A 26,527-nucleotide genomic window follows, 5' to 3' on the forward strand; every position below is an offset into this window, starting at 1 on the left:
TAACTATCAGGATGAGAAAGAGCAAGCTCCTTCTGTACTTATCACATTGCCAAATATCAGAACTCAAAGTCAAACAGATCACGCAATATGCTTTTGATATATATATGCTCAAGCCCACTTGAATGTTTATTGGTCAGTAGGCTTTTTTACTATCATGCAAGGTTGCAAACTCCTAAGCCTGACCATCTGACAGGAATCGGTAAATAAAAATCAAATACAATAGGGTTTCACCCATCTTTGCTGCTTGAGCCACTAATAACAAAAAGAACAATGTTAACTCATAAATTAATTAAAAGTTAAAAGTGACTTTAAACGGGTTAATTTGAAATCATTTTATTAAAATTTTTACAAAAGAAATACATTACAGATTAGTACCTGTTTTTAAGATTAAAATAAGAATAGAGTCATATCCTAACAGATAAACATATAAAAAAATGTGTAAAAACATCATGTTCTAAAATTTTAAAAAGTCGATTTTGTAATAATGACAAAATATTGCATAACACCTTTAACAAATATCATTACAGAAATATAATCGTAATGTTTACACAAATATAGTTGCTTGGATCTTCTAAACATCAGGGAGAAATAGTATGGAGTCTTTGGTCCACAGCATCTTTCTTTACCTGTGGGATTACTGACTAAAAACATACCTGGGCAGTCACTGCTACAGGTGGGAATACACCCAGACATGGAAGGCGAGCCAGCATACTATCTAGGTTCAGGGTGTCTCTACTGGCCCCCTCTGCCTGCCTTGCTGCTATCGATGTCCGTTCACTCAGGGATAGAAAATGAACTTCTGCTTTTGATCCAAACTATGAGAGATTCCAGAGAATCATGTGTCTGATCGAGACATGTCTGGACCAATATCTGTTTCAAACTCGGCCGTATTCCCTCCTGGATTTTACCATCCACCATCAGGCAGTTGTATCTGATTCATGATTAATCAGAGCTGGTGTACCAACTCCACAGTACAACATCAACCATGCTCCCCTGACCTTGAATTCCTAACTATGAACTGCAGACCATTCTACCAAGGGAATTTGAGACAATTGTGCTAACCGGTGTTTACATCCCACTGCAAGCTAACGCCAGCAATACCATCAGCTAACTAGCACATCACATTTCCACAGTGGAAAGATCTCACCCGACTCCAACACAAAATGTGCTGCCGGTGATTTTAACCACTTCAACCTGTCACACGAGTTACCTAACTATGAACAACTGGTGACATGCCCCACAAGAGAAGATACCATTCTAGACCACTGATACAGTTCAATCTCATCTGCTTACCATGCATTCCCTGGAGCTCCCCTTTAAGAATCTGACCTTGCGATGCTGCTCCTCGTTCGTATAAGCAAAAACAAAATCTCAAAATTAACAAACCAAAGTCCGAAACGGTTAAAATATGGTCCACAGATTCCGTTGAATCTCTGAAGGGCTGTTTTGAATGTACAATGTGTACCACACTCAATGAGTGCACAGACACTATCACGTCAGCCCCTCCCATCCAGGAAACTACCTCTTTCAGCCCCTCCCATCCAGGAAACTACCTCTTTCAGCCCCTCCCATCCAGGAAACTAACTCTTTCAGCCCCTCCCATCCAGGAAACTACCTCTTTCAGCCTCTCCCATCCAGGAAACTACCTCTTTCAGCCCCTCCCATCCAGGAAACTACCTCTTTCAGCCCCTCCCATCCAGGAAACTAACTCTTTCAGCCTCTCCAATCCAGGAAACTACCTCTTTCAGCACCTCCCATCCAGGAAACTACCTCTTTCAGCCTCTCCAATCCAGGAAACTACCTCTTTCAGCCCCTCCCATCCAGGAAACTACCTCTTTCAGCCTCTCCAATCCAGGAAACTACCTCTTTCAGCCCCTCCCATCCAGGAAACTACCTCTTTCAGCCTCTCCAATCCAGGAAACTACCTCTTGTCTGATTAAACATGTAAATATGATTAGAAAATCCAATATCTACATGTTCATTTTCAATTATAAATGTTCAATTGGAATCTCTATAGTCTTGTCAACATGTCATCTGTCATGTCCTCTTTGTGATCATCATTCTCAGATTCACCCTCAGTACTCTCCATCAGCATTGATACCAATGTAGACAGTGTCCTATTGGGGTCCAGCAATGTAACCAGAGGCACGTTCACACCCCTATCCTGAAAGATGAGGTTCTGCAAGGTCATGGCTAGCATTGAGTCGATGCCTAAGGCGGAGAGAGGAGAATCGTCATCTAACTCATGCTTGTCAACACCAATTGTTTGACTGAGTACAGACCTGATGTATTCACTTGGGGAAGATGACACGGAGGTATGTTCAGACTGTGACTTTTGGAATTTGAGTTTTTGCCCGGCCTCATCCACTAGTGCAGTCATACGCACGGTCAATGATGCATTTTGAGAGAGAACATTGCTCACCATGTTCTTGATGTGAAACCTACATACAACCTGTTGGGGTTTGTTTAGCAAGAGGCATTGTTCCAAACTCTCATGAATCTCTGTAACATCCATCACCATCAATCCCCTTGTCTCCAGAAACCTGTGTAAATGGTCCTTGTTAAGCAGGAGACCAAGGTTCAAAGCTCCCCAGTTGATGGATTGCCCGGATAGTCCAATATTCCGTCTATAGTGACAGAAGTAGTCCAGGAATGAATTAGCTGCTGCATAGTTTGTTTGTGAGGCATTGCCAAGGAAAGAAGAGATGGAAGAGTAGCACACAAAGTAGTCTAACTTGCAGTGTTTTGTGGCGTGGTGCAGATTCAGAGCTCCATTCACCTTGGGCTTTAGGACTTTCTCAAAGTGGGATTTGTCAAGGTTTTCAATCAATCCATCATGCAGGACGACTGCACTGTGAAACACCCCTTTGATTGGACAAGAGGGAAACTTCTGACCAATGAGACCAATCACTCTGAGCACATGCTCAGAAACAGAGACATCACATCCCATCCATACAATACGGGCACTCCATTGTCTCTCCAGAATGACTATCTCCTGCTGTATGTCTGGTGTGGGGCTACTTCTGGAGAGTATGACGATGTACTCTCCACCTTTCTGAGTAAGGAACTTCACTGTTTCAAACCCCAGCCCAGAGAGACCACCTGTGACAATGTACACAGACTTCTTCTGGAATAGCTGGGTTGGTTTAGGCAGCAACTCAATGTTGGACAGTGTGCCTTTGGAATCATCTTTACCCAGCGCCACAACAGACAGGGTCTTTGAGCTGAAGTACGACTCAACAGACAGGAGGTCAATGCTACCGGATGACATTCTCTGTAAGGTAGAGGTCTCTAGAGAAATTCCCAAATGCATGGACTTTAGCCAATTATAAATCTGTGACCTCTTGGCAATGAGTGATCCATTTTGTAAGATGCTGGACATCTGAAGAGTCTGGATGTGAACAGTATCCTTAACATTCTGGAAAACACTCTGTTCAAGCAAGCAGTGGGACTGGGATTCACAGACAATGACAACATGTCTGACATCAGGACAATTGCTGACTTCTGCCAACAGAGATTTATCAAATGGTGGAAGGAGGAGAATTGCATCAGCAAACATTCCACTGCACTGTGTCCCTACAATGGCATTCCATCTTGATTTGTTTGCTGTCTGGATTAGGACCTTCAGCAGACTAGAGTCAGGAACAGAGGAGATGATGCTCAACTTTCTCCGTTGTTTGATGGTAGGTAACAGTCTGTGCAGTATTTCCCATGCCAGAACAAAGTATGACACACAAGGAGCCTCCTTCAGAAATGTGAGCCTCTTTGTCTTGTAGCAAGCTGCTTCAGGAATCACAATCTTAGAAGATGCAGCAATGGGATAACATGATACTACGTCATCTCCCACTTTCAGTGTGTTCACATCTTTCCCTACAGCTGTGACAGTACCACTGAAGTCAAGAGCCAGAAGCTGGTGGTTCTGAGATGTGTGATTGTTCCAGTACATTGTCTGACCATAGTTCAGCTCAGAGACACTGACAGGATAGTAGTCTGAGGAATGAACGCCTATCTTACTGAGCTGAAGCTTAACTGATTTCTTATGGATGTTTGTATTGTCAACATCACAAGGAATGGCAGACAAGCTAGTCATTCTGCAGGGGTCATTTGTCTGAAAGATGCATGGCTCAGACATTGACGAGAAAATCCTTCCCTCAGTGCTCTCAATGCTTCCAATGGGAGTATGTACAATATCAGGTTTCAAAATCAGCCCACCTTTCACAACCAACTCTGGGTATCTTTTGCAAGGGTATGACTTTAAGACCTGAGACAGAGCTGTGATGTCTTCTGTAGAGACAGAGTTGATGTCAATCAGCTGGAAGGAAAGCTTTTCCATTTCTGCAGCACACGATCTAGTCATGCCCGACAGGACAAAGCCTGCGCTGATGTGGTCCACCGTGCTCTCCGCCGACCGGTAGGTTATTACTCTGATGGAATTTGTAAATTGCATGGCCCTCAATGACAGGACAATTTTCCTGAGCATCTCACAGCAGCTTATCATACTCTCCAGAACATACTCAGTTCTCAGTGAAGTCACATCCTCCTGACCCCACACAAATAAGACTTCCTGGAAGTGTTTGTTGAGATCTGTGATATTAAGGTTTGCCAAGAGTGTAGGAAATCCATGGCTCAAGACCTCCTTAGATTGTGTGAAGGAGATGTATCTAGACTGTGAACTTAAGTGTGGTTGCATGGCTTTTGGAAGGCCTACCTGGTCGGAAAATACCAAGGCCTTTGGTGCCTCGCTGGCATTAGAGGAGATGATATCCTCACAGACGACATTGAATTCATTGTGGAAGAAGTATTCTTCCACAACATGAGAGCGGCTCCCAAGATATTTAATCACCACATGCTTAAGCTCAACCAAAACCCTTCCCTCTTTGTCTGTAAATCAACCACATACTTCATAATGATCAACACCTTCATCAATTGCTTTCAGATACACAATCATTTCCTCTTGCAGAGGTGCAAACACTGTCAAGCTGCCTATTTTGACAGGAAACCTGGGCCTTGAAGAGAGTCCATATGCTACTGTAACAGGAGCAAGTTGCATCAGGAAGTCTAACACTACGGGGTGAATGCAGTATTCATGCAACTGAGACAGCAATTGTTCTGGAACTGTGACAACTGAAAATGCCTCCTTCAACTCTTTACCATAATGTATATCCCCCGTGTTCTGGAAAACAGCGCCATACTGAAACCCACCCAGAGCAATTTCAGTGTAGAACTTTTCAGAACTCAACACTGAATTGCATCTTTTGTAGATGGAGCTTAGCGAAATGTTCTGTTCTTCAGCTAGCTGTCCTCGATTGCACGTTATTGTGCCTGATGCATGGTTTGTGGAAGGAGAATATATCTTAAAATGGGTCTCATCCACTGCTGGTTCAAGTTGCACTTTCATCTCTGGTGCATTCTGTGTGAAAATATAGGGACTTTGAAAACTGATACTGACTTGCAGTGTGTTGAGTGGAACCTTTGGTTTGGCACTGGCCATGAAGGCAGCCAAACCCAACTCAGTATAGAAGGCGCCAGGGATTATGGCAACACCGTTGTGTTTATGCTCATGCAGGTAGGATACTGAGTCAGAAGACAGATCACAACTGAAGGTATTGCTATCGCTAGCTGTATGAGTTAGCACAGGATGATTACCTGATGTATGATGTACCTTTGATGCAGCCAAGACAACATCTCTCCGAGTAGAATCAAACTGATACCTTGGGAAAGATGTTGGTGAAGCCTCACGGCCTCTGTAGAACTGATCCCAGTCTACCTGAACCCCCAACTCAAACAGTTTGGACACAGTATTCAGCATTGTCTCTTGATCTTTCTCTGGCTGCACTGAGGACAGAACTATGGTGTCATTTCCAAGAGTCTCCTGGATGTTTCTTTGTAGAGCCCTTCGAGGGCCAATCTCCACAAAGACTACATTCTTTTTCGCTTTGGTTGCAGATCTCACTGCCTGTTCAAATGAAACTGTCTCTCGTATGTTCCTGGCCCAGTATTTGCCTGTGTTGAAGTCTGGCTGCTCTACCTCCTTTCCTGTTACTGTGGAGAACAATTCTGTCTCAACATCATTGACTTGTAAAGAGCCAATACTGTCCTCTAGTTGAGACAGGATGGGATCCATCATCTGGCTGTGGTATGCAGCAGGGACATCCAAAACACGGAGGAACAGATTCTTACTCTTGACTGAGCTGCTCAGCTTTCGATGGAGACTGTCTATAGCATCTGCATCACCTGAGAGCGTGCAGGACTGTGGGCTGTTGAAGGCAGCCAAGGAAATCTTATTTGAGTAAGAGGGAAGGAGGTTCAAGACCTCTGATACGACCATGTTACTGACCACAAGCATTTTCCCTCCTGTGACCTTATTCTGCAGAGTACTGCGGAAGTAGATCACCTTCACTGCATCCTCAAGGGACAACATACCAGAGCAGTGGGCAGCAGCAACCTCTCCTATAGAGTGGCCAAGAATGGCATCAGGTTTGATGCCCCAGTGCTTGAAGAGACTGGCTATGCCAACCTGAGTGGCAAAGAGGAGGGGCTGGACAACATCTGGGATGGAAAGATCTTTACTCTCTGATTCACTCTCAAGTCTCTCTATGATACTCGTGTTATTGAACTTCTGGAAAAGCTTCTCAATTTGGCTGATCTTCTCTCTGAACACAGGCTCGTGTTTCAAGAGCTGCTGGCACATGCCTCGATAGGTTACACCGTTCCCACAGAAGACAAATACTAGCCGGGGATCTGAGTAAGACGGCGTTGTTGCCTTTTTCATGGCAGATTTGAGTTGATCTTTAAGATCAGCCAGAGAGGGAGTTCTGAATGCTTTCCGATATCGATGTTTCAAGTGGCTTCTTCTACATGCAGATGTGTATGCCAGAGCTTCTAGATCACCTTTGTTGTCTCTGTCTATCTGTTGAATTGTGTCCTCCGTCATCATACTCATAGACTTTTCAGAACTGGCAGAGAGGACAAATAAATTGTGTGATTTCCTACCACTTTTTTGAGGAACATTTGACTGCTTGTGTTGTTTTACAATAGCATGTGCATTTGTTCCTCCAAAACCAAAATTGTTTATTCCTGCAACTCTTGCAATAGAATCTCTCCACTTTTCTGCTTTAGTAGGAATCTTTACATTTAAAGCTTTAGCATCTATACTGGCACTGTCCTCAGAGTAGAACAGTGAAGGGACAATGGTTTCATGTTTCATCATTAGGAGTACCTTGATTAGCCCTGCCACTCCAGCTGCAGATTCAGTGTGTCCAATGTTGCCTTTCACAGAGCCGATGAGGAGTGTCTCTGAACCTGGAGGTCTGGCTTTGGCAATGACTTTGGAGATGCTGCCTGCTTCTATGGGATCTCCCACTGGAGTTCCAGTCCCATGAGCCTCTATGTACTGGACCGATAACAGGTCAGACTCTGAATAGATTCCACGCAGCAGCTCCTCTTGCTGGACCATGGATGGCTTGGTGATTGGAGTGACTGTGTGGCCGTCTTGGTTAACAGCAGTGTTGCTTATGATGCCCCATACATGGTCATTCTCCTTGAGAGCCTGTGTAAAATATAAATCAGTGTGTGGTCTAAGCTTAAAAATAAAAATATATATATATATATAAAAAAGGAGCAATTTTTGTGACAGTGAAACAGAAAATAATGTACTTTTTTTAGTGGCTTCAGCAGAATAATCCCACAGCCCTCTCCTCTGCCGTAGCCGTCTGCTCTGCTGGAGAAAGGTTTGCTGGTGCCTTCTGGTGAAATCATCTTTGCTTTGCTGAGCGCGACAAAGGCTAGCGGCTGTATGATAGAATTGACGCCACCACAAAGAGCCATCTCGCAGTCACCTGAGAAGCGAAAGCATACAGTATACAAATCCGTCAGATTATATTTTGTGTTGAGAGCCACCATGCTTTTACTTCTGCGTTGCTCTTCAGGGCACTTTGACAGAGCTGCTACAAAAGTGCTTTGTAAAATAAATCGGATTTTAGATTTTTTGTTGTTGTTGTTGTTGTTGTAGTGAATTCAGTCCGTGTGTAAGTTTACATTTTGACAAAATGTTGCATGGGTTGTAAAACGTAGGTAAATGTGCTACGTTACACACCTTGTCTTATGGCTTGACAAGCTAAATGGAGAGCCACAAGGGATGAAGAGCAGGCACAGTCAATGGAGAGTGAGGGTCCAGTGAAGTTGAAGATGTATGAGACTCTGTTGGCCGCTAGACTCATAGAAAGTCCGGTCCCGGTGCAGTGGTTGATTAAATTTGGGTTCATAAATCCAACAGATTGTTCATAATCTCTGTTCATAAGCCCTTGAATGAAAATAGGCACACATTATTGAAAATAATACACAAATGACATTCTTTCAATGGAAGACCAATGCGGTCAAAATTAAATGGGCAATAATACCAAAACTATTCACTAATAAACTGCCAATTCGCTTACATCTTTATCACTCTGTCATTATTCCTGTAAGTACAGTGTAACAAGTATTGTAATTACTAATTGTTACACTCTACACAACATACTGTATTATTTACGATTGGTGTAAAGGCGAGGGTAAATTTATTTTTATTTGACCTTTATTTAACCAGGCAAGTCAGTTAAGAACAAATTATTATTTTCAATGACGGCCTAGGAACAGTGGGTTAACTGCCTGTTCAGGGGCAGAACGACAGATTTGTACCTTGTCAGCTCGGGAATTGAACTTGCAACCTTTCGGTTACTAGTCCAACGCTCTAACCACTAGGCTACCCTGTCGTCATACTGTATTCATGCTGTGAATACCGTATGTAAGTAATGACAATAGTTACTGCACTGTACAGACAGGAACAATTACACAGTAATAAGGGCACTGTAATGCTACCAGGTTATTCTTCTATTTTATATGCAATATAAAACCAGTATTTATATTTAGTATCTAGGTTGTTTGTGATATCTTTTTCTTTTTTTAGGTTGTTTGTGATATTTTGAGGTATCTTCTTTTTAGGTTGACGTGGCAAAGCGATCATAAACATCTTGGTGGTGTAGATAATCTAAAAGATTGTGTGTTGGCACGAGGCTCTGGTCATAATCTCCCACTAATTTTTTTACCTGGGTGGTCTGTATCCAATCTCAATCAAGTGTCATCGCCCATGTGTCGTCACAATAACAATGCAGTGTCTTAGGGACCTGTTCAATAATTACTGGGAGGAGACTCAATATTAGGAAGGTTGGAACCCCCCTCTCCCCCAGTGCAGAGTGTACAAAACATTGATAACACCTTCCTAATATTGAGCTGCACCCCCTTTTTCCTAGTTCCCGTTATCTATGTCCGTTGCCAGAGCCTGACCCCTGCTTTACTAAACAACAGACATTTGCAGATGCTCCTAATCATTACAATAAAACTTTGGCAAAAGCAGTGCTGCACCTCTTAAAGATGCACTATGCGGAAATCGCTCTGCCATTTTCCTGGTTGCTAACGTTCTAATTCGCCTAATTTCAGTTTGTGACAAAACCAGCAAGTACAGGGTAGAGAATCATTGTACCATCTAAACCCACTTTAAAAAGCGGCAATATGTCACTTTTTTGGGGACCCACCAAATTCACATAGTAGTGTGAGTTATAGGTCTGTCACTGTAATTGAAAGCAAGTCTAAGAAATGGTAGATCTGTTCTATGTGGGCTATTTCTATGCTTCCTATTATGATGTTTAGGTTTTGCGTCTTTTACCTTTTGGTTTTGTACACCAGCTTCAAAACAGCTGAAAAGACAATATTTTTGGTTATTGAAAAGATATGTCACAGCGGGTTAGATTGTACAATGATTCTCTACACTATACTTGTCACATAAACTTACATTTCGGTGAACTATTATAATTTCAGCAACCAGGAAATGGCGGAGCGAAACCAGGAAATGGCGGAGCGAAACCAGGAAATGGCGGAAGCGATATCAGCATACTGCAACTTTGCGAGGTTTATGCTGCTAAGCATGTAAATTGTGTTCTGTCAGTTCTATTTTCTACACTTCAACACATAGTTTATGCCCAAGAACACTTGATGAACCGGCTTGTGCTCACGCTGGCTAAACGTTATGCTGTATGTAGCAAATAAAAACCTAGCTCCCTACTATAGAAAGCTCTGTGCAGGGCTGTAGTCGTGGAGCTCATTTCACATTCAGGAGCCAGGGACAGCGGAGCGAAAGGGGGTGCAGGACCTCCTATGTGCACACCGTTTCCTTTTAATTAATACTAAAGACAAGTCATTTAAGTTTATCTGCAAACATTTTTTGGGGCTATTACCTTGTAATGTGATATTAAAACAACCAGGCATGATGTTTTTATCTCATTGTTAAACAAATCACTTGCAAAAAGTAGGCTCCCTGCACATGTTTAATACAGTTTCTAAACAGTGCACCCGCCATTCATCTTAAAACACCAAAAGGGTTATGACACTAGACGATTGTCATTAGGCATAGTGTAGACTGAATTGATTGATGCTTCCATTGCTGTCACGGTCCCGGGTGGTCTTCACTGTCTACTCAGGCTACTTCCACCCTTATTTTAGAACATTTTCTGCATACAACTTCAGACATTTTATAGGCTATTTGTCAGCCAACTTGCAGGTTTCTCTTCTGTCATTAGGCCGACTTGTTGCCCTAGTAGAATTACCAGAAGAATGTCAGAAATAAATAGAATGAATGCATCAATAATAAGTCCTCGCCTAGTTGACATCGTTCTCTCTTCCATTTCTGATTGGGCAAAGGTTCTCTCTTCCATTTCTGATTGGGCAAAGGTTCTCTCTTCCATTTCTGATTGGGCAAAGGTTCTTTTATTCCATTTCTGATTGGGCAAAATGGTTCTCTCTTCCATTTCTGATTGGGTAAACAAATTCTCTTTCTTGGTTCCATTTCTGATTGGGCAAAGGTTCTCTCTTCCATTTCTGATTGGGCAAAATCGTTCTCTCTTCCATTTCTGATTGGGCAAAGGTTCTACTCTTCCATTTCTGATTGGGCAAAAGGGTTCTGACTCTTCCATTTCTGATTGGGCAAAGGTTCTCTGCTTCCATTTCTGATTGGGCAAAGGTTCTCTCTTCCATTTCTGATTGGGCAAATTTTCTCTCTTCCATTTCTGATTGGGTAAAGGTTCTCTCTTCCATTTCTGATTGGAATGTAAAGGTTCTCAATCTTCCATTTCTGATTGGGCAAAGGTTCTCTCTTCCATTTCTGATTGGGCAATGGTTCTCTCTTCCATTTCTGATCGGGCAAAGGTTCTCTCTTCCATTTCTGTTTGGACATAGGTTCTCTCTTCCATTTCTGATTGGGCAAAGGTTCTCTCTTCCATTTCTGATTGGGCAAAGGTTCTCTCTTCCATTTCTGATTGGGCAAAGGTTCTCTCTTCCATTCCTGATTGGGCAAAGGTTCTCTCTTCCATTCCTGATTGGGTAAAGATTCTCTCTTCAATTTCTGATTGGGCAAAGGTTCTCTCTTCCATTTCTGATTGGGTAAAGGTTCTCTCTTCCATTTCTGATTGGGCAAAGGTTCTCTCTTCCATTTCTGATTGGGCAAAGGTTCTCTCTTCCATTTCTGATTGGGCAAAGGTTCTCTCTTCCATTTCTGATTGGGCAAAGGTTCTCTCTTCCATTTCTGATTGGGCAAAGGTTCTCTCTTCCATTTCTGATTGGGTAAAGGTTCTCTCTTCCATTTCTGATTGGGCAAAGGTTCTCTCTTCCATTCCTGATTGGGTAAAGGTTCTCTCTTCAATTTCTGATTGGGCAAAAGTTCTCTCTTCCATTTCTGATTGGTTAAAGGTTCTCTCTTCCATTTCTGATTGGGTAAAGGTTCTCTCTTCCATTTCTGATTGGGCAAAGGTTCTCTCTTCCATTTCTGATTGGGTAAAGGTTCTCTCTTCAATTTCTGCTCTCAGAGCAAGGACTTGTAGGGACCGGGGAGAAAATAGCAATAACACTAAAACAGTGGATTTTTTCCTGCAAAATGTCCAAAGAACATCAGTTTGACCAGTTTCAAGGAAACGGAAAGGTGTGAAAAACGGTCCAACATGAATCTGATAAGATTTCAGTTCGTCTCCGATGCATATTTCATGTGGTTCAAATAGCCTACGGTCAGCTTTTATGTCACTGACAAAGACAGCATGTTTGCACAGTCCCTAACCGCGCATTCCTATTATCTCAAGATGCTGAAAGAAATCATATATATGAGACAAAATTCATATTTGATGTATAATTTTAATGCAAGACATACTATTATATTAGGGCACATGTGTGAGTTATAGTCCTACAGCCAGTGTCCATGTTTCAGTTACTACTACTAGGCAACAACGTGATGTATTTTTAGTTCAGTGAAGCGGGGAAGCACTTCCTCCCTCTCTGCCAAAAGCTTTTAAAGAAAAGGAGACCAAAGGGCCACTACGATGGAGAATCGATTGCATATATTTGTTTATTAAGGCATTTTATTTGATCAAATTAGATAAAACTGGTTGAAGGGATGGCCAAATCTTGTGGCAGTCGAGGGAGTTTCTGGTATTCTGGGGTAGTTTGGGGTTGCTTGGAGTCTCTTGTTGTCATTAGAGGTATTTTGGGATGGTCTGGGGTATTTTGGACTAGCTGTTTGGGGTAGTTGGGGGTCATTTGTGTGTGGTTTTCGTAATTATTAGGGCCCAACATTTCTGTGATCCAAATCATCTTTGCATTCACATTGCAGTCTTTAGTGAGAAACTGGGATAATTAGACAAAATTGAAAAATCAGTGAACACACTTCTGAACAAGCCATACCATAAGATCCTTTTATGGGGCACTGGGTGTGAAAACACCCTAAAATAACACATTATTATCCACCTTACCTATAAATACTCCTGTCTTGGTCCCACTGGCCTTCTCCATTGGCATCCCAGCATTCTCCAGAGCCCTGTATGCACACTGAAGAAGGAGTTTTTGCTGGGGGTCCATTTGTTCCACTTCTGTTTCAGTGATACCAAAGAACTTGTGATCAAACTCATTAAACCTGCAAAATGATAAAGAATTCAAAGGGAAACTCCAAACAAAAAACTGTCAGCGATGTTGTACCTCACACTCTTAGAAGAAAAGGGTTCCAAAAGGGGTTCTTCAACTGTTCCCATAGGAGAACCCTTTTAGGTTCCATGTAAAAAATGAAACCATTTGTGGAAAAGGGTTCTACATGGAACCAAAAATAATCGTTCAAGGGGTTCTCATATGGGTACAACTGAAGAACCGTTTAAGGTTCTAGATGGCACCTTTTTCTCTAGGAGTGTACCTGAGGTATTGTGTATTTCAGTAAACAGAGGACGTAACTGTTGGGTTCTGAGAATCTGAAATATCCTTATTCATGTCACTGAGGGAGAGAGGGTAATGTTTAACATTTACATTATGTCAGGATATGTCACTGAGGGAGAGAGGGTAATGTATAACGTTTACATTATGTCAGGATATGTCACGGAGGGAGAGAGGGTAATGTATAACGTTTACATTATGTCAGGATATGTCACTGAGGGAGAGAGGGTAATGAATAACGTTTACATTATGTCAGGATATGTCACGGAGGGAGAGAGGGTAATGTATAACATTATATCAGGTAGTAACACTCTGAGAATTAGAACATAACAAAGATTAACAGTCAGACTGAAAATGAACTTTTCTTAAATCTGTGTGATCGCAAAGCAACGGCAATATTGCACCCCCAAAAATATTTTTGACAGATTTAATCAAGTTAATTAGTTGAGTACGGAATTGATGACTAGTGAAAAGTGCCCTCTGTGAGAGAAATAGAATATATCTTCTTATCATGTGTAGAATCAGAGATGGCTTTATGAAAAATGGTTGAAGTCAGAGTGCAGTCTAACTGGCTGTTCAGTGTAACTATAATATATATATATATATATATGTTTTTTACTGAATTGTATTTTCAGTGTAACTATAATATATGTATAACATTATATCAGGTATCTGAGAATTAGAACATAACAAAGATTAACAGTCAGACTGAAAATGAACTTTTCTTATCTGTATATATATTGCACCCCAAAAATATTTTTGACAGATTTAATATATTAGTTATAGTTACACTAGAAAAGTGCCCTCTGTAAAAATAGATATATCTTCTTATATATATTTATGTTGCAAATACTGAGGCCAGAATATATTTTTACTTCAGTATAACTATAGTACACCTGCAGTTATTATGCAAATACAGCATCCAAAATATGTTTACTGTTTACTGCACGTTTACTGCAGTTTCGAAACCTCAGTCTTTTTTTTTTGTAAGGGCGTAGCTAGGTAGTAGGCTGACCGGAAATGACAGCATGCATTTAGACCAATTTGCAATCTGGGATCTGATAATCTGTTCAATGCTCATTTAAATTCTTGGTTTTTGAAGAATATGAGGCATAAATGCCTCACCCTATTATAAACCACACGCAAACAGTTTTTTATACTGAATTGCTTACAAACAAGAACATTTTATTGTACTGCATCTATTTTCAAATATTTTTTCAATGATTTCATAGCCCTTTACACTCGTACCCGTATACAGGTTGAAAGTGGCAGATTTGAACGCTGGTAGTCGCCTAAATTGGAACGCAGCGTCAGTACAGTAGCCTCTGCTGGGTTGTTAATAACTGGATATTACAATTTTAAGGGAAATGGAAGAGAAAGCCTGTGATGTGACCTCCGCTTTCAGAAGTTAACAAGACGACACTCCCTCTTAACTCCTCCTCCACATTTACTGGATTGGTTGAACAGTGCAGAAGAGAACCATTCCATCTTAACTCCTCCTCCACATTTACTGGATTGGTTGAACAGTGCAGAAGAGAAGCATTCCATCTTAACTCCTCCTCCACATTTACTGGATTGGTTGAACAGTGCAGAAGAGAACCATTCCATCTTAACTCCTCCTCCACATTTACTGGATTGGTTGAACAGTGCAGAAGAGAACCATTCCATCTTAACTCCTCCTCCACATTTACTGGATTGGATGAACAGTGCAGAAGAGAAGCATTCCATCTTAACTCCTCCTCCACATTTACTGGATTGGTTGAACAGTGCAGAAGAGAACCATTCCATCTTAACTCCTCCTCCACATTTACTGGATTGGTTGAACAGTACAGAAGAGAACCATTCCAGCTTAACTCCTCCTCCACATTTACTGGATTGGTTGAACAGTGCAGAAGAGAACCATTCCATCTTAAGTTTGTTTTACATTTACTGGATTGGTTGAACAGTCCAGAAGAGAACCATTCTAGCTTAACTCCTCCTCCACATTTACTGGATTGGTTGAACAGTGCAGAAGAGAACCATTCCATCTTAACTCCTCCTCCACATTTACTGGATTGGTTGAACAGTGCAGAAGAGAACCATTCCATCATAACTCCTCCACCACATTTACTGGATTGGTTGAACAGTGCAGAAGAGAACCATTCCATCATAACTCCTCTACATTTACTGGATTGGTTGAACAGTGCAGAAGAGAACCTCCCGCTGACAGTTTGTTTTATTCTCGTGAAGTCCAGAATGTGGGTGATCCGGGTTGTCCTGAACAGAATGCCTGTGTTAGTTGACTGTGACAGTCACATGCATTTAACGTTTACGTCAGAGCTCAGGCTCTTATCCAGAGCTCTCTATTGGGTTTTGACTGGCATCCAGTGGAACAGCACCACAATAGTGCATCTAAATCAAGATGTGCCCCCATCCCTTCCGCTAATCGGGCAACTTTTGAAACTTTTTTTGTTGTCTGAGTGACATAAATGCTGTAAATTACAAGGACCCAATGTATTTTGAAAGATAAGACGCTGAGGACTAAAAAAGAAATACCTCGTTGTCATGCCAGCAAGCCAAACACTAGTGAGTCCAAATGTGCATTTCCGTATCGAGAAACTGTAATATACAGAGGCAACGTTTATAGTCACTATGTTTGGATGCAGCTACAAGATGACATGGCATTATACCCTGGGTTGTCCTGAACAGAATGAGCCTGTGTTTGTTGTGTTGTGAAGAACATTTGCGCAGATCAGGCATCTGAATGACTTCATGACTCCATTCTATTCGCATCAACATTACAATCTGCATCTCTGAATTACCTTGTGAAAGCAAAACACTGTAAGATGTTTTTCATTTTACCTTTATTTTACTAGGCAAGTCAGTGAAGAACAAATTCTTATTTTCAATGACGGCCTAGGAACAGTGGGAACACTCTAACCACTAGGCTACCCTGCCACCTCTACACTCTAACCACTAGGCTACCCTGCCACCTCTACACTCTAACCACTAGGCTACCTGCCACCTCTACACTCTAACCACTAGGCTACCCTGCCACCTCTACACTCTAACCACTAGGCTACCTGTCACCCCTACACTCTAACCACTAGGCTACCTGCCACCTCTACACTCTAACCACTAGGCTACCTGCCACCTCTACACTCTAACCACTAGGCTACACTGCCTAAAAAGAGCGGCAAGATGTGGTGGTTTCCGATAGAGGTGCTGGTTCAGATCTAGGTGTAACTGTCCAGGCAGTTCACACTTTATAGACACCCTCAAGAAAGGCACACACACAGCAAACAGGAAGTGGACTAGGTGGAAGTGTTGTCGTGATAGAGTTAGTGGTTGTATGTTCAGTGATGCAACGGCACACGGGTACGATGTCCCGGATGGAGGATTGTCCAGGAAGAAAGGTCCAGATGATTTGTTGATGTGGGGTTTGCAGAGCCTTGTGCTCAATCTCTAAAATGCAACTAAAGAGTTCAGAGATTGTGTTGGTTATTTTCCTGCCACTGATGAGCTGGCCAGGTCACATGGCACAAGTCAGGAGAGCGTTAACCCTAGCAACAGAGTTTCCAAGGGCAGAGGTGTGAAACCGGGAGATGGTAACCTCTGCTGGGCTGGAGAGAGTGTCTCTCTAAAGTTTGTGCCTCTGTGTCTCAGAACCAAAGAGAGGGTTTGAGAGAGGTTTTTAACAAGCATATTTTATAATTTAGCTAGTCCTGTTGGCAATAGAACAAGCTTTCAAATTATGGCCACCTGACCCAGATTGCAATTGATAATGGACAGTTTTTGGATTGCGTAAAACAACAACAGTAGTTGTGTAAAAGCAGAGGATGCAGGTCAGTGTTCCAAACAAACCAACTTCAAGTGTACTTGCTCTAGTTCCACACCAAAAAAAAACGAATAGTTGAAGACTCTTCTTTGAGTCATAAAAGTGCATTGAAATGACTTAGGAACTGTGTACACGTTGGAGAGGTGCATGGCCACTTGGAAACACTAGTTAGACATTTCACTCAAACCATAAAAAAAAAAAAACTTTACAGTGCCTTCAGCAAGTATTCACAACTCTTGACTTTTTCCATATTTTTTTGTGATACATCTGAATTTAAAATTGATTCAATTGAGATTTTGCATCACTGGTCTACACCAGGGGAGGCTGGTGGGAGGAGCTATAGGAGAACGGGCTCATTGTATTGGCTGGAATGGCAAAAAAAAATGGAACAATATCAAACATGGAAAACACATGTTTGACTCCGTTCCATTTATTCCATTCCAGCCAATACAATGAGCCCGTTCTCCTATAGCTCATCCCACCAGCCTCCCCTGTAATATACACACACAATAATCATGTCAAAGTGGAATTATGTTTTTAGAAATGTCTTGAGCCCCATAGTCCATCGGTAAATAGCCCACCCAATCTACCTGTACATAGTCTATCTGTAAATAGCCCACCCAATCTACCTGTACATAGTCTATCTGTAAATAGCCCACCCAATCTACCTGTACATAGTCTATCTGTAAATAGCCCACCCAATCTACCTGTACATAGTCTATCTGTAAATAGCCCACCCAATCTACCTGTACATAGTCTATCTGTAAATAGCCCACCAGATCTACCTGTACATAGTCTATCTGTAAATAGCCCACCCAATCTACCTGTACATAGTCTATCTGTAAATAGCCCACCCAATCTACCTGTACATAGTCTATCTGTAAATAGCCCACCCAATCTACCTGTACATAGTCTATCTGTAAATAGCCCACCCAATCTACCTGTACATAGTCTATCTGTAAATAGCCCACCCAATCTACCTGTACATAGTCTATCTGTAAATAGCCCACCCAATCTACCTGTACATAGTCTATCTGTAAATAGCCCACCCAATCTACCTGTACATAGTCTATCTGTAAATAAACCCACCCAATCTACCTGTACATAGTCTATCTGTAAATAGCCCACCCAATCTACCTGTACATAGTCTATCTGTAAATAGCCCACCCAATCTACCTGTACATAGTCTATCTGTAAATAGCCCACCCAATCTACCTGTACATAGTCTATCTGTAAATAGCCCACCCAATCTACCTGTACATAGTCTATCTGTAAATAGCCCACCCAATCTACCTGTACATAGTCTATCTGTAAATAGCCCACCCAATCTACCTGTACATAGTCTATCTGTAAATAGCCCACCCAATCTACCTGTACATAGTCTATCTGTAAATAGCCCACCCAATCTACCTGTACATAGTCTATCGGTAAATAGCCCACCCAATCTACCTGTACATAGTCTATCTGTAAATAGCCCACCCAATCTACCTGTACATAGTCTATCTGTAAATAGCCCACCAGATCTACCTGTAATAGTCTATCTGTAAATAGCCCACCCAATCTACCTGTACATAGTCTATCTGTAAATAGCCCACCCAATCTACCTGTACATAGTCTATCTGTAAATAGCCCACCCAATCTACCTGTACATAGTCTATCTGTAAATAAACCCACCCAATCTACCTGTACATAGTCTATCTGTAAATAGCCCACCCAATCTACCTGTACATAGTCTATCTGTAAATAGCCCACCCAATCTACCTGTACATAGTCTATCTGTAAATAGCCCACCAGATCTACCTGTACATAGTCTATCTGTAAATAGCCCACCAGATCTACCTGTACATAGTCTATCTGTAAATAGCCCACCCAATCTACCTGTACATAGTCTATCTGTAAATAGCCCACCCAATCTACCTGTACATAGTCTATCTGTAAATAGCCCACCCAATCTACCTGTACATGTTCATCTGATCATTTATCACTCCAGTGTTAATCTGCTAAATTGTAATTATTCACTCCTATGGTCTATTTATTGCCTACCTCCTCATGCCTTTTGCACACAATGTATATAGATTTTTTTTTTCTACTATGTTATTGACTTGTTTATTGTTTACTCCATGTGTAACTCTGTGTTGTTGTCTGTTCACACTGCTATGCTTTATCTTGGCCAGGTCGCAGTTGCAAATGAGAACTTGTTCTCAACTAGCCTACCTGGTTAAATAAAAGGTGAAATAAATAAAATAAAAAATGAAAAATTCAAGCACTTTGTTATGGCAAGCCAAAATAAGTTCAGGAGTAAAAATGTGCCTAATTTACATAATAAGTTGCATGGACTCTGTGTGCAATAATAGTGTTTAACATGATGTTTGTATTACTACCTCATCTCTGTACCCCACACATACAATTATCTGTAAGGTCCCTCATCTCTGTACCCCACACATACAGATAATTGTAAGGTCCCTCATCTCTGTACCCCACACATACAATTATCTGTAAGGTCCCTCATCTCTGTAACCCCACAAATACAATTATCTGTAAGGTCCCTCATCTCTGTAACCCCACAAATACAATTATCTGTAAGGTCCCTCATCTCTGTAACCCCACAAATACAATTATCTGTAAGGTCCCTCATCTCTGTAACCCCACAAATACAATTATCTGTAAGGTCCCTCAGTTGAGCAGTGAATTTCAAACACAGATTCAAGCACAAAGACCAGGGAGGTTCTCCAATGCCGCGCAAAGAAGGGCATCCTATTGGTAGATGGGTAAAAAAAAAAATCTGACATTGAATATGTCGTCACACCTCTCTCGTGCTTGTCTCCACCCCCCACCAGGTGTCTCCCACTGTTCCCTATGGTCTGCTGTGTATTTATACATTTTCTGTTTGTCTGTTGCCAGTTGGTCTTGTCAGGTCACACCAGGGTGTTTCCCGTTTTCCATCAAAAACATGGTGAACATCCTCTTCTAGACCCAAGGTTAACGTCATGTTTTAATGTTCCTCGAACAATCTCAGAATGTCAGTGCAATAATATCTTGCTGAAACCTTTAAAGGGAACTAATGTGAATGCTGCCTAATTTCCATAAAACGTCCCGTTTGCTAGAATTAGTTCTATTTGCAAGAGGAATTGTTACATAGAGTTTATAGATTTTCCATTTATTTTATTGTAAGGCAAATGGGAGTGATACATACCCATCCATGAGTGCAGCCTTAGCTGTGCGCGATTTTCCAACTTTGTTGTCATTGGGGTCATACCAGTGGGACAAGACAAACCTTTCATCGGGAATCTGCAAAGCACAGTTCTTCCCCTCCAACAGAACATTCCAGAAATTGTCAAGCCCCTCTCCTGTATAAAAAAAACATATATATATATATCTTTTTACGACAGTTTAAAAATGTAGATTACGGCATTATTTTGTCATCATTATTAGGGGTCCAAGCAGTGCAGCAAACAATTGTTTGTGTTACTGTTAAAGTAGAGCGTTTCTTGTTTACAATGAGGTATGAACTATGAAAGGGTAATGAAACTTATGGTAGTGCACCAGACAAGATTTGCCGCCACAGGAAGTGTTAACTATTAAAAAAAACTTTCAAAGTCTGAGTTTTACCTCCTGGGAAATTACAGCCAATGCCGACAACAGCAATTTCCTCCTCAGCATCTCCCATCATGAAGCCGCTGTCCGAAACTTCTAGAGCTTCTAGAAGCTTCTTCTACTTCTAGAATGACATGAATTGTAAGATGAACAAATATTACATTTTTAAATGAAACTGAATCAACGAAAATGTGTTTGATCAAAATACAATGTTTGATATTCCCCTTGATTTTGGGAGTTTGAACTGAAGATAAAATCACAGGTTTCAATTTGCATTAACTCTATCAATATCAGTTAAAGACAACACAAACTCACCTCATGAGTCTTGAACCTTCATTTGACAATGCAGTTGAAGTTCACAGTGTAGCTTTTTATATTGTTTCTTTTGCCCTACCCAAAACATGAATCATTGACTATCTACACGACCGTGTAAATATACAGAAGTTTGTCCTTCAATTTGATTACTGCACCTTGTATATTATGGACAGTTCTGCGCTATCAAAAATACGGGTTTAAATATGAGTCCAAAAAATATATAAAGTACCAGTCAAAGGTTTGGACACACCTATTAATTCAAGGGGTATTCTTTATTTTTTTCAAACTATTTTTTACACTGTATGATAATAGTGAACACATCAAAAATATGAAATAACACATATGGAATCATGTATTAATCAAAAAAGTGTTAAACAAATCCAAATATATTTTGATGACAGCTTTGCCAACTCTTGGCATTCTCTCAACCAGCTCCATGAGGTATTCCCGTCCATGAAGAATAATTTGTAAATTGTACGTTGGGGTTATTATGCAGGGTAGACAGTGTAAAGAGTTTTAGGAAAATATTGTCCTGCAAGATAATCAGTAAATCATTATTAAACTTCACTTGTTGCATGTTTTAGAGGTATATTTATTCATACATTTCCATTTAACAAATACAATATATCAGGAAAGAAATACATAATTGCAGTGCATTTGAACACATACAAATATGAGGTCGAAGAAAATGCACATATGCATAAACTTCATACATATTACAAGTTATTGTTTAGTAGTCTGACTAGCAAAGTTATTGTGCAGTTCAATATTATGTTTCAGAGACAAAGGAATATTCAAAACTTGTAAGGAAATGATAAATACCACACTACTTCCTTATTGTCATCATTTGGTTACATATTGTGAAGTATGTTTTAGGGGCTGCACAATGATGAGAACTTCCTTGTCTCCGAGGGGCAGTTTGATAAATTATTGACTTGGCTGGCCTTGACTTTGATTACACAACATGATTGACATCAAAACAAACCACCTTTAAAACATCAACACCAGAGTACTACGGTTTGCCTTAAACTCACAAAGCCTTGAAGTTATATTGTTCAAGAATCAACGAGTATAGACCATTCATTTATTAAAGTGCAAAAATGACCCCTTTAAATGTAACTTTAAATTGAATGTAAGTATTATAAAGAATGTAATAATATAGATTTGATCCAAAGCAACTTAGTCATGCGTGTATACATTTTACATACAGGAGGCCCTGGGAATTGAGCCCACAACCCTGGTGATCCAAGCACCACCCTCTACCAACTGTGCTACAGTAGACCACGTGTGAAGAAACACCTTCCATTTGAACATAAAATGGACTTGTTTTGAAGTAAAGATTTTATGAACTGATCATAAACATCATGTCACGTTCTGACCTTTATTTTTCCTTTGTCTTTATTTAGTATGGTTAGGGCGTGAGTTGGGGTGGGCCGTCTATGTTTTGTGTTTCTATGTTTAGGTTTCGGCCTGGTATGGTTCTCAATCAGAGGCAGGTGTCGTTAGTTGTCTCTGATTGAGAATCATACGTAGGTAGCCTAGGTTTCACTGTTGGTTTGTGGGTGCTTGTTTCCGTGTCTGTGTTAGTCACCACACGAGACTGTTTCGGTTTGGTTTTCGTTCATGTTCACATTTATTGTTTTGTAGTTCTTAGTGTTCAGTTTATGTTTTATAATAAACGACAGGGACACTTCAGACGAAGAGGAGGAAATCTGCCATTACACACCATATAATCCAATTTTAGAAAGTTATAGGGCCTTTTGCAACCATGGATGGCCACTACATTATCGCCAGTTGATCTCTGGCTTAAAAATAATAATAATGTATTTCCCCTTTATTTAACCAGGTAGGCCAGTTGAGAACACCTTTATTTAACCAGGTAGGCCAGTTGAGAACACCTTTATTTAACCAGGTAGGCCAGTTGAGAACACCTTTATTTAACCAGGTAGGCCAGTTGAGAACACCTTTATTTAACCAGGTAGGCCAGTTGAGAACACCTTTATTTAACCAGGTAGGCCAGTTGAGAACACCTTTATTTAACCAGGTAGGCTAGTTGAGAACACCTTTATTTAACCAGGTAGGCTAGTTGAGAACACCTTTATTTAACAAGGTAGGCTAGTTGAGAACACCTTTATTTAACCAGGTCGGCTAGTTGAGAACACCTTTATTTAACCAGGTCGGCTAGTTGAGAACACCTTTATTTAACCAGGTCGGCCAGTTGAGAACACCTTTATTTAACCAGGTCGGCCAGTTGAGAACACCTTTATTTAACCAGGTAGGCCAGTTGAGAACACCTTTATTTAACCAGGTAGGCCAGTTGAGAACACCTTTATTTAACCAGGTAGGCTAGTTGAGAACACCTTTATTTAACCAGGTAGGCTAGTTGAGAACACCTTTATTTAACCAGGTCGGCTAGTTGAGAACACCTTTATTTAACCAGGTCGGCTAGTTGAGAACACCTTTATTTAACCAGGTCGGCTAGTTGAGAACACCTTTATTTAACCTCTTGAAACTCCCCATCCCGGATCCGGGATTGTGACTAAGCCTCAGGCTCATTAGCATAACGCAACGTTAACGATTTCTGAAAATCGCAAATAAAATTAAAATAATGCGTTTGCTCTCAAGCTTAGCCTTTTCTTAACAACACTGTCATCTCAGATTTTCAAAATATGCTTTTGAACCATAGAAATTGACTAATTTGTGTAAGAGTATGCAAAGCTAGCATAGCATTTTGTGTAGCATGTAGCACGCAACATTTTCACAAAAGCCAGATAACCAAATAAATAAAATCATTTACCTTTGAAGAGCTTCTGATGTTTTCAATGAGGAGACTCCCAGCCACATACCAGATGCGCAGTGTTTCCTGAAAGCGTCTGTGTGTAGGAGAAATCGTTCCGTTTTCTACATTGCGCCTGGCTACCGAAACGAACCGAAAATGCAGTCGCCTACAACGTGAAACTTTTTCCGGATTAACTACATAATATCGACCGAAACATGGCAAACGTTGTTTGGAATCAATCCTCAAGGTGTTTTTTCACATATCTCTTCATTGACATGCAGTTCGTGGAAGCTTGCTTCTCTCTCTGTGCCCCATGGAAAAATACTGGCAGGTGACTTTTGCGCACCAATTTCGGCGCAGGACACCGGGCGGACACGTGGTAAATGTGGTCTCTTATGGTCAATCTTCCAATGATCTGCCTACAAATACGTCACAATGCTGCAGACACCTTGGGGAAACGACAGAAAGGGCAGACTCATTCCTCTTGCGTTCACAGCCATATAAGGAGATCATGAAAGACAGAGCCTCAAAAATCCTTGTCATTTCCTGGATGCCAAGTCATCTTGGTTTTGCCTGAAGCTCACGTTAAAGGGCACGCACAGAGAAGATATTTGTATTTCTGGACACGTCAGAGTGTTTTCTTTCGAACAGTGGCAATTATATGCATAGTCGAGCATCTTTTTGTGACAAAATATCTTGTTTAAAACGGGAACGTTTTTCTTCCAAAAATGAAATAGCGCCACCATAGGTGTAAGAGGTTAACCAGGTCGGCCAGTTGAGAACACCTTTATTTAACCAGGTAGGCCAGTTGAGAACACCTTTATTTAACCAGGTAGGCCAGTTGAGAACACCTTTATTTAACCAGGTAGGCCAGTTGAGAACACCTTTAACCAGGTAGACTAGTTGAGAACACCTTTAACCAGGTAGGCTAGTTGAGAACACCTTTATTTCACCAGGTAGGCCAGTTGAGAACACCTTTATTTCACCAGGTAGGCCAGTTGAGAACACCTTTATTTCACCAGGTAGGCCGGTTGAGAACACCTTTATTTCACCAGGTAGGCCGGTTGAGAACACCTTTATTTAACCAGGTAGGCTAGTTGAGAACACCTTTATTTAACCAGGTAGGCCAGTTGAGAACACCTTTATTTAACCAGGTAGGTCAGTTGAGAACACCTTTATTTAACCAGGTAGGCGAGTTGAGAACAAGTTCTCATTTACAACTGCGACCTGGCCAAGAATAAAGCAAAGCAGTGTGACACTGACAACAACACAGAGTTACACATGGAATAAACAATAAACAAGCCAATAACACAAACAAGTCTGACACAGTAGAAAAAAAGAAAGTCTATATACAGTGTGTGCAAAAGGCATGAGGAGGTAGGCAATAAATAGGCCGTAGGAGTGAATAGTTACAATTTAGCAGATTAACACTGGAGTGATAAATGAGCAGATGATGATGTGCAAGTAGAGATACTGGTGTGCAAAAGAGCAGAAAAGCAAATAAAATAAAAACAGTATGGGGATGAGGTAGGTAAATTTGGTGGGCTATTTACAGATGGACTATGTACAGCTGCAGTGATCAGTTATCAACTATCTGAGCAGCTGTTTAATGTTGGTGAGGGAAATAAAAGTCTCCAACTTCAGCAATTTATGCAATTCGTTCCAGTCACAGGCAGCAGAGAACTGAAAGGAAAGGCGGCCAAATTAGGTGTTGGCTTTGCATCAGTCATTGGCTTCATCAATAAGTGCACCGATGACGTTGTCCCCACAGTGACCGTACGTACATACCCCAACCAGAAGCCATGGATTACAGGCAGCATCCGCACTGAGCTAAAGACCAGAACTGCCATTTTCAAAGAGCTGTACTCTAACCCGGAAGATTATAAGAAATCCCGCTATAACCTCCGACAAACCATCAAACAGGTAAAGCTTCAATACAGGACTAAGATCGACTCATACTACACCGGCTCCGACGCTCGTCTTATGTGGCAGGGCTTGCAAACAATTACAGACTACAAAGGGAAGCACAGCCGAGAGCTGCCCAGTGACACAAGCCTACCAGACGAGCTAAACTACTTCTATGCCCGCTTTGAGGCAAATAACACTGAAACTTGCATGAGAGCACCAGCTGTTCTGGAAGACTGTGTGATCACTCTGTCCACAGCCGATGTGAGTAAGACCTTAAAACAGGTCAACAGTCACAAGGCCGCAGGGCCAGACGGATTACCAGGATATGTACTGGGAGCATGCGCTGACCAACTGGCAAGTGTCTTCACTGACATTTTCAACCTCTCCCTGTCTGAGTCTGTAATACGAACATGTTTCAAGCAGACTGCCATAATGCATGTGCCCAAGAACACTAAGGTAACCGGGTCTAAACGACTACCGACCCGTAGCACTCACGTCTGTAGCCATGAAGTGCTTTGAAAGGCTGGCCATGGCTCACATAAACACCATCATCCCAGAAACCCTAGACCAAAGCAAAGGTCATATGGTTTGGTAAGAAGAATGCCCCACTCCCCACATGTGTGATTAATACCTCCTGAGGGATTAGAGCTTGAGTTAGTCACCTCATACAAGTACTTGGGAGTATGGCTAGATTGTACACTGTTCTCTCAGCACATATCAAAGCTGCAGGGTAAAGTTATATCTAGACTTGGTTTCCTCTATCATAATCGCTCCTCTTTCACCCCAGCTCCGAAACTAACCCTGATTCAGATGACCATCCTACCCATGCTAGATTACGGAGA

The 26,527-nt window shown here is 41.3% G+C and overlaps 1 protein-coding gene across 2 annotated transcripts; it reads right to left on the reverse strand.

Annotated features, from left to right (window-relative positions):
* Window positions 1-317: 317 nt before the first annotated feature.
* Window positions 318-20,779, reverse strand: LOC135522939 (uncharacterized). Of its 2 annotated transcripts, XM_064949659.1 has the most exons (6): window positions 20,699-20,779; window positions 20,283-20,436; window positions 12,825-12,985; window positions 8,096-8,302; window positions 7,657-7,838; window positions 318-7,549 (listed from the first exon to the last, which is right to left on the reverse strand). In XM_064949659.1, exons 1-6 carry the CDS (start codon window positions 20,757-20,759, stop codon window positions 4,889-4,891), a joined length of 3,426 nt encoding a protein of 1,141 aa, XP_064805731.1. In that variant the 5' UTR covers window positions 20,760-20,779; the 3' UTR covers window positions 318-4,888. The 2 variants fall into 2 exon arrangements, with proteins under 2 accessions (XP_064805731.1, XP_064805732.1); XM_064949660.1 differs by lacking the exons at window positions 12,825-12,985; window positions 20,283-20,436; window positions 20,699-20,779 and adding an exon at window positions 15,808-16,748.
* Between the last annotated feature and the right edge of the window lie 5,748 nt (window positions 20,780-26,527).

This window comes from Oncorhynchus masou, chromosome 30 (assembly GCF_036934945.1).
Source record: "Oncorhynchus masou masou isolate Uvic2021 chromosome 30, UVic_Omas_1.1, whole genome shotgun sequence".
Lineage (NCBI taxonomy): Eukaryota > Metazoa > Chordata > Actinopteri > Salmoniformes > Salmonidae > Oncorhynchus > Oncorhynchus masou.

Excerpts from the sequence above, each read along its gene's own strand:
- LOC135522939 (XM_064949659.1), bottom strand. The coding sequence starts at position 20,759 with ATGATGGGAGATGCTGAGGAGGAAATTGCTGTTGTCGGCATTGGCTGT. Across the intron at positions 8,303-12,824 it reads CAAGACAGGAGTATTTATAG|GGCTTATGAACAGAGATTAT; the intron begins GTAAGGTGGATA and ends TTTTCATTCAAG. Across the intron at positions 7,550-7,656 it reads TGCTGAAGCCACTAAAAAAA|GCTCTCAAGGAGAATGACCA; the intron begins GTACATTATTTT and ends TATTTTACACAG.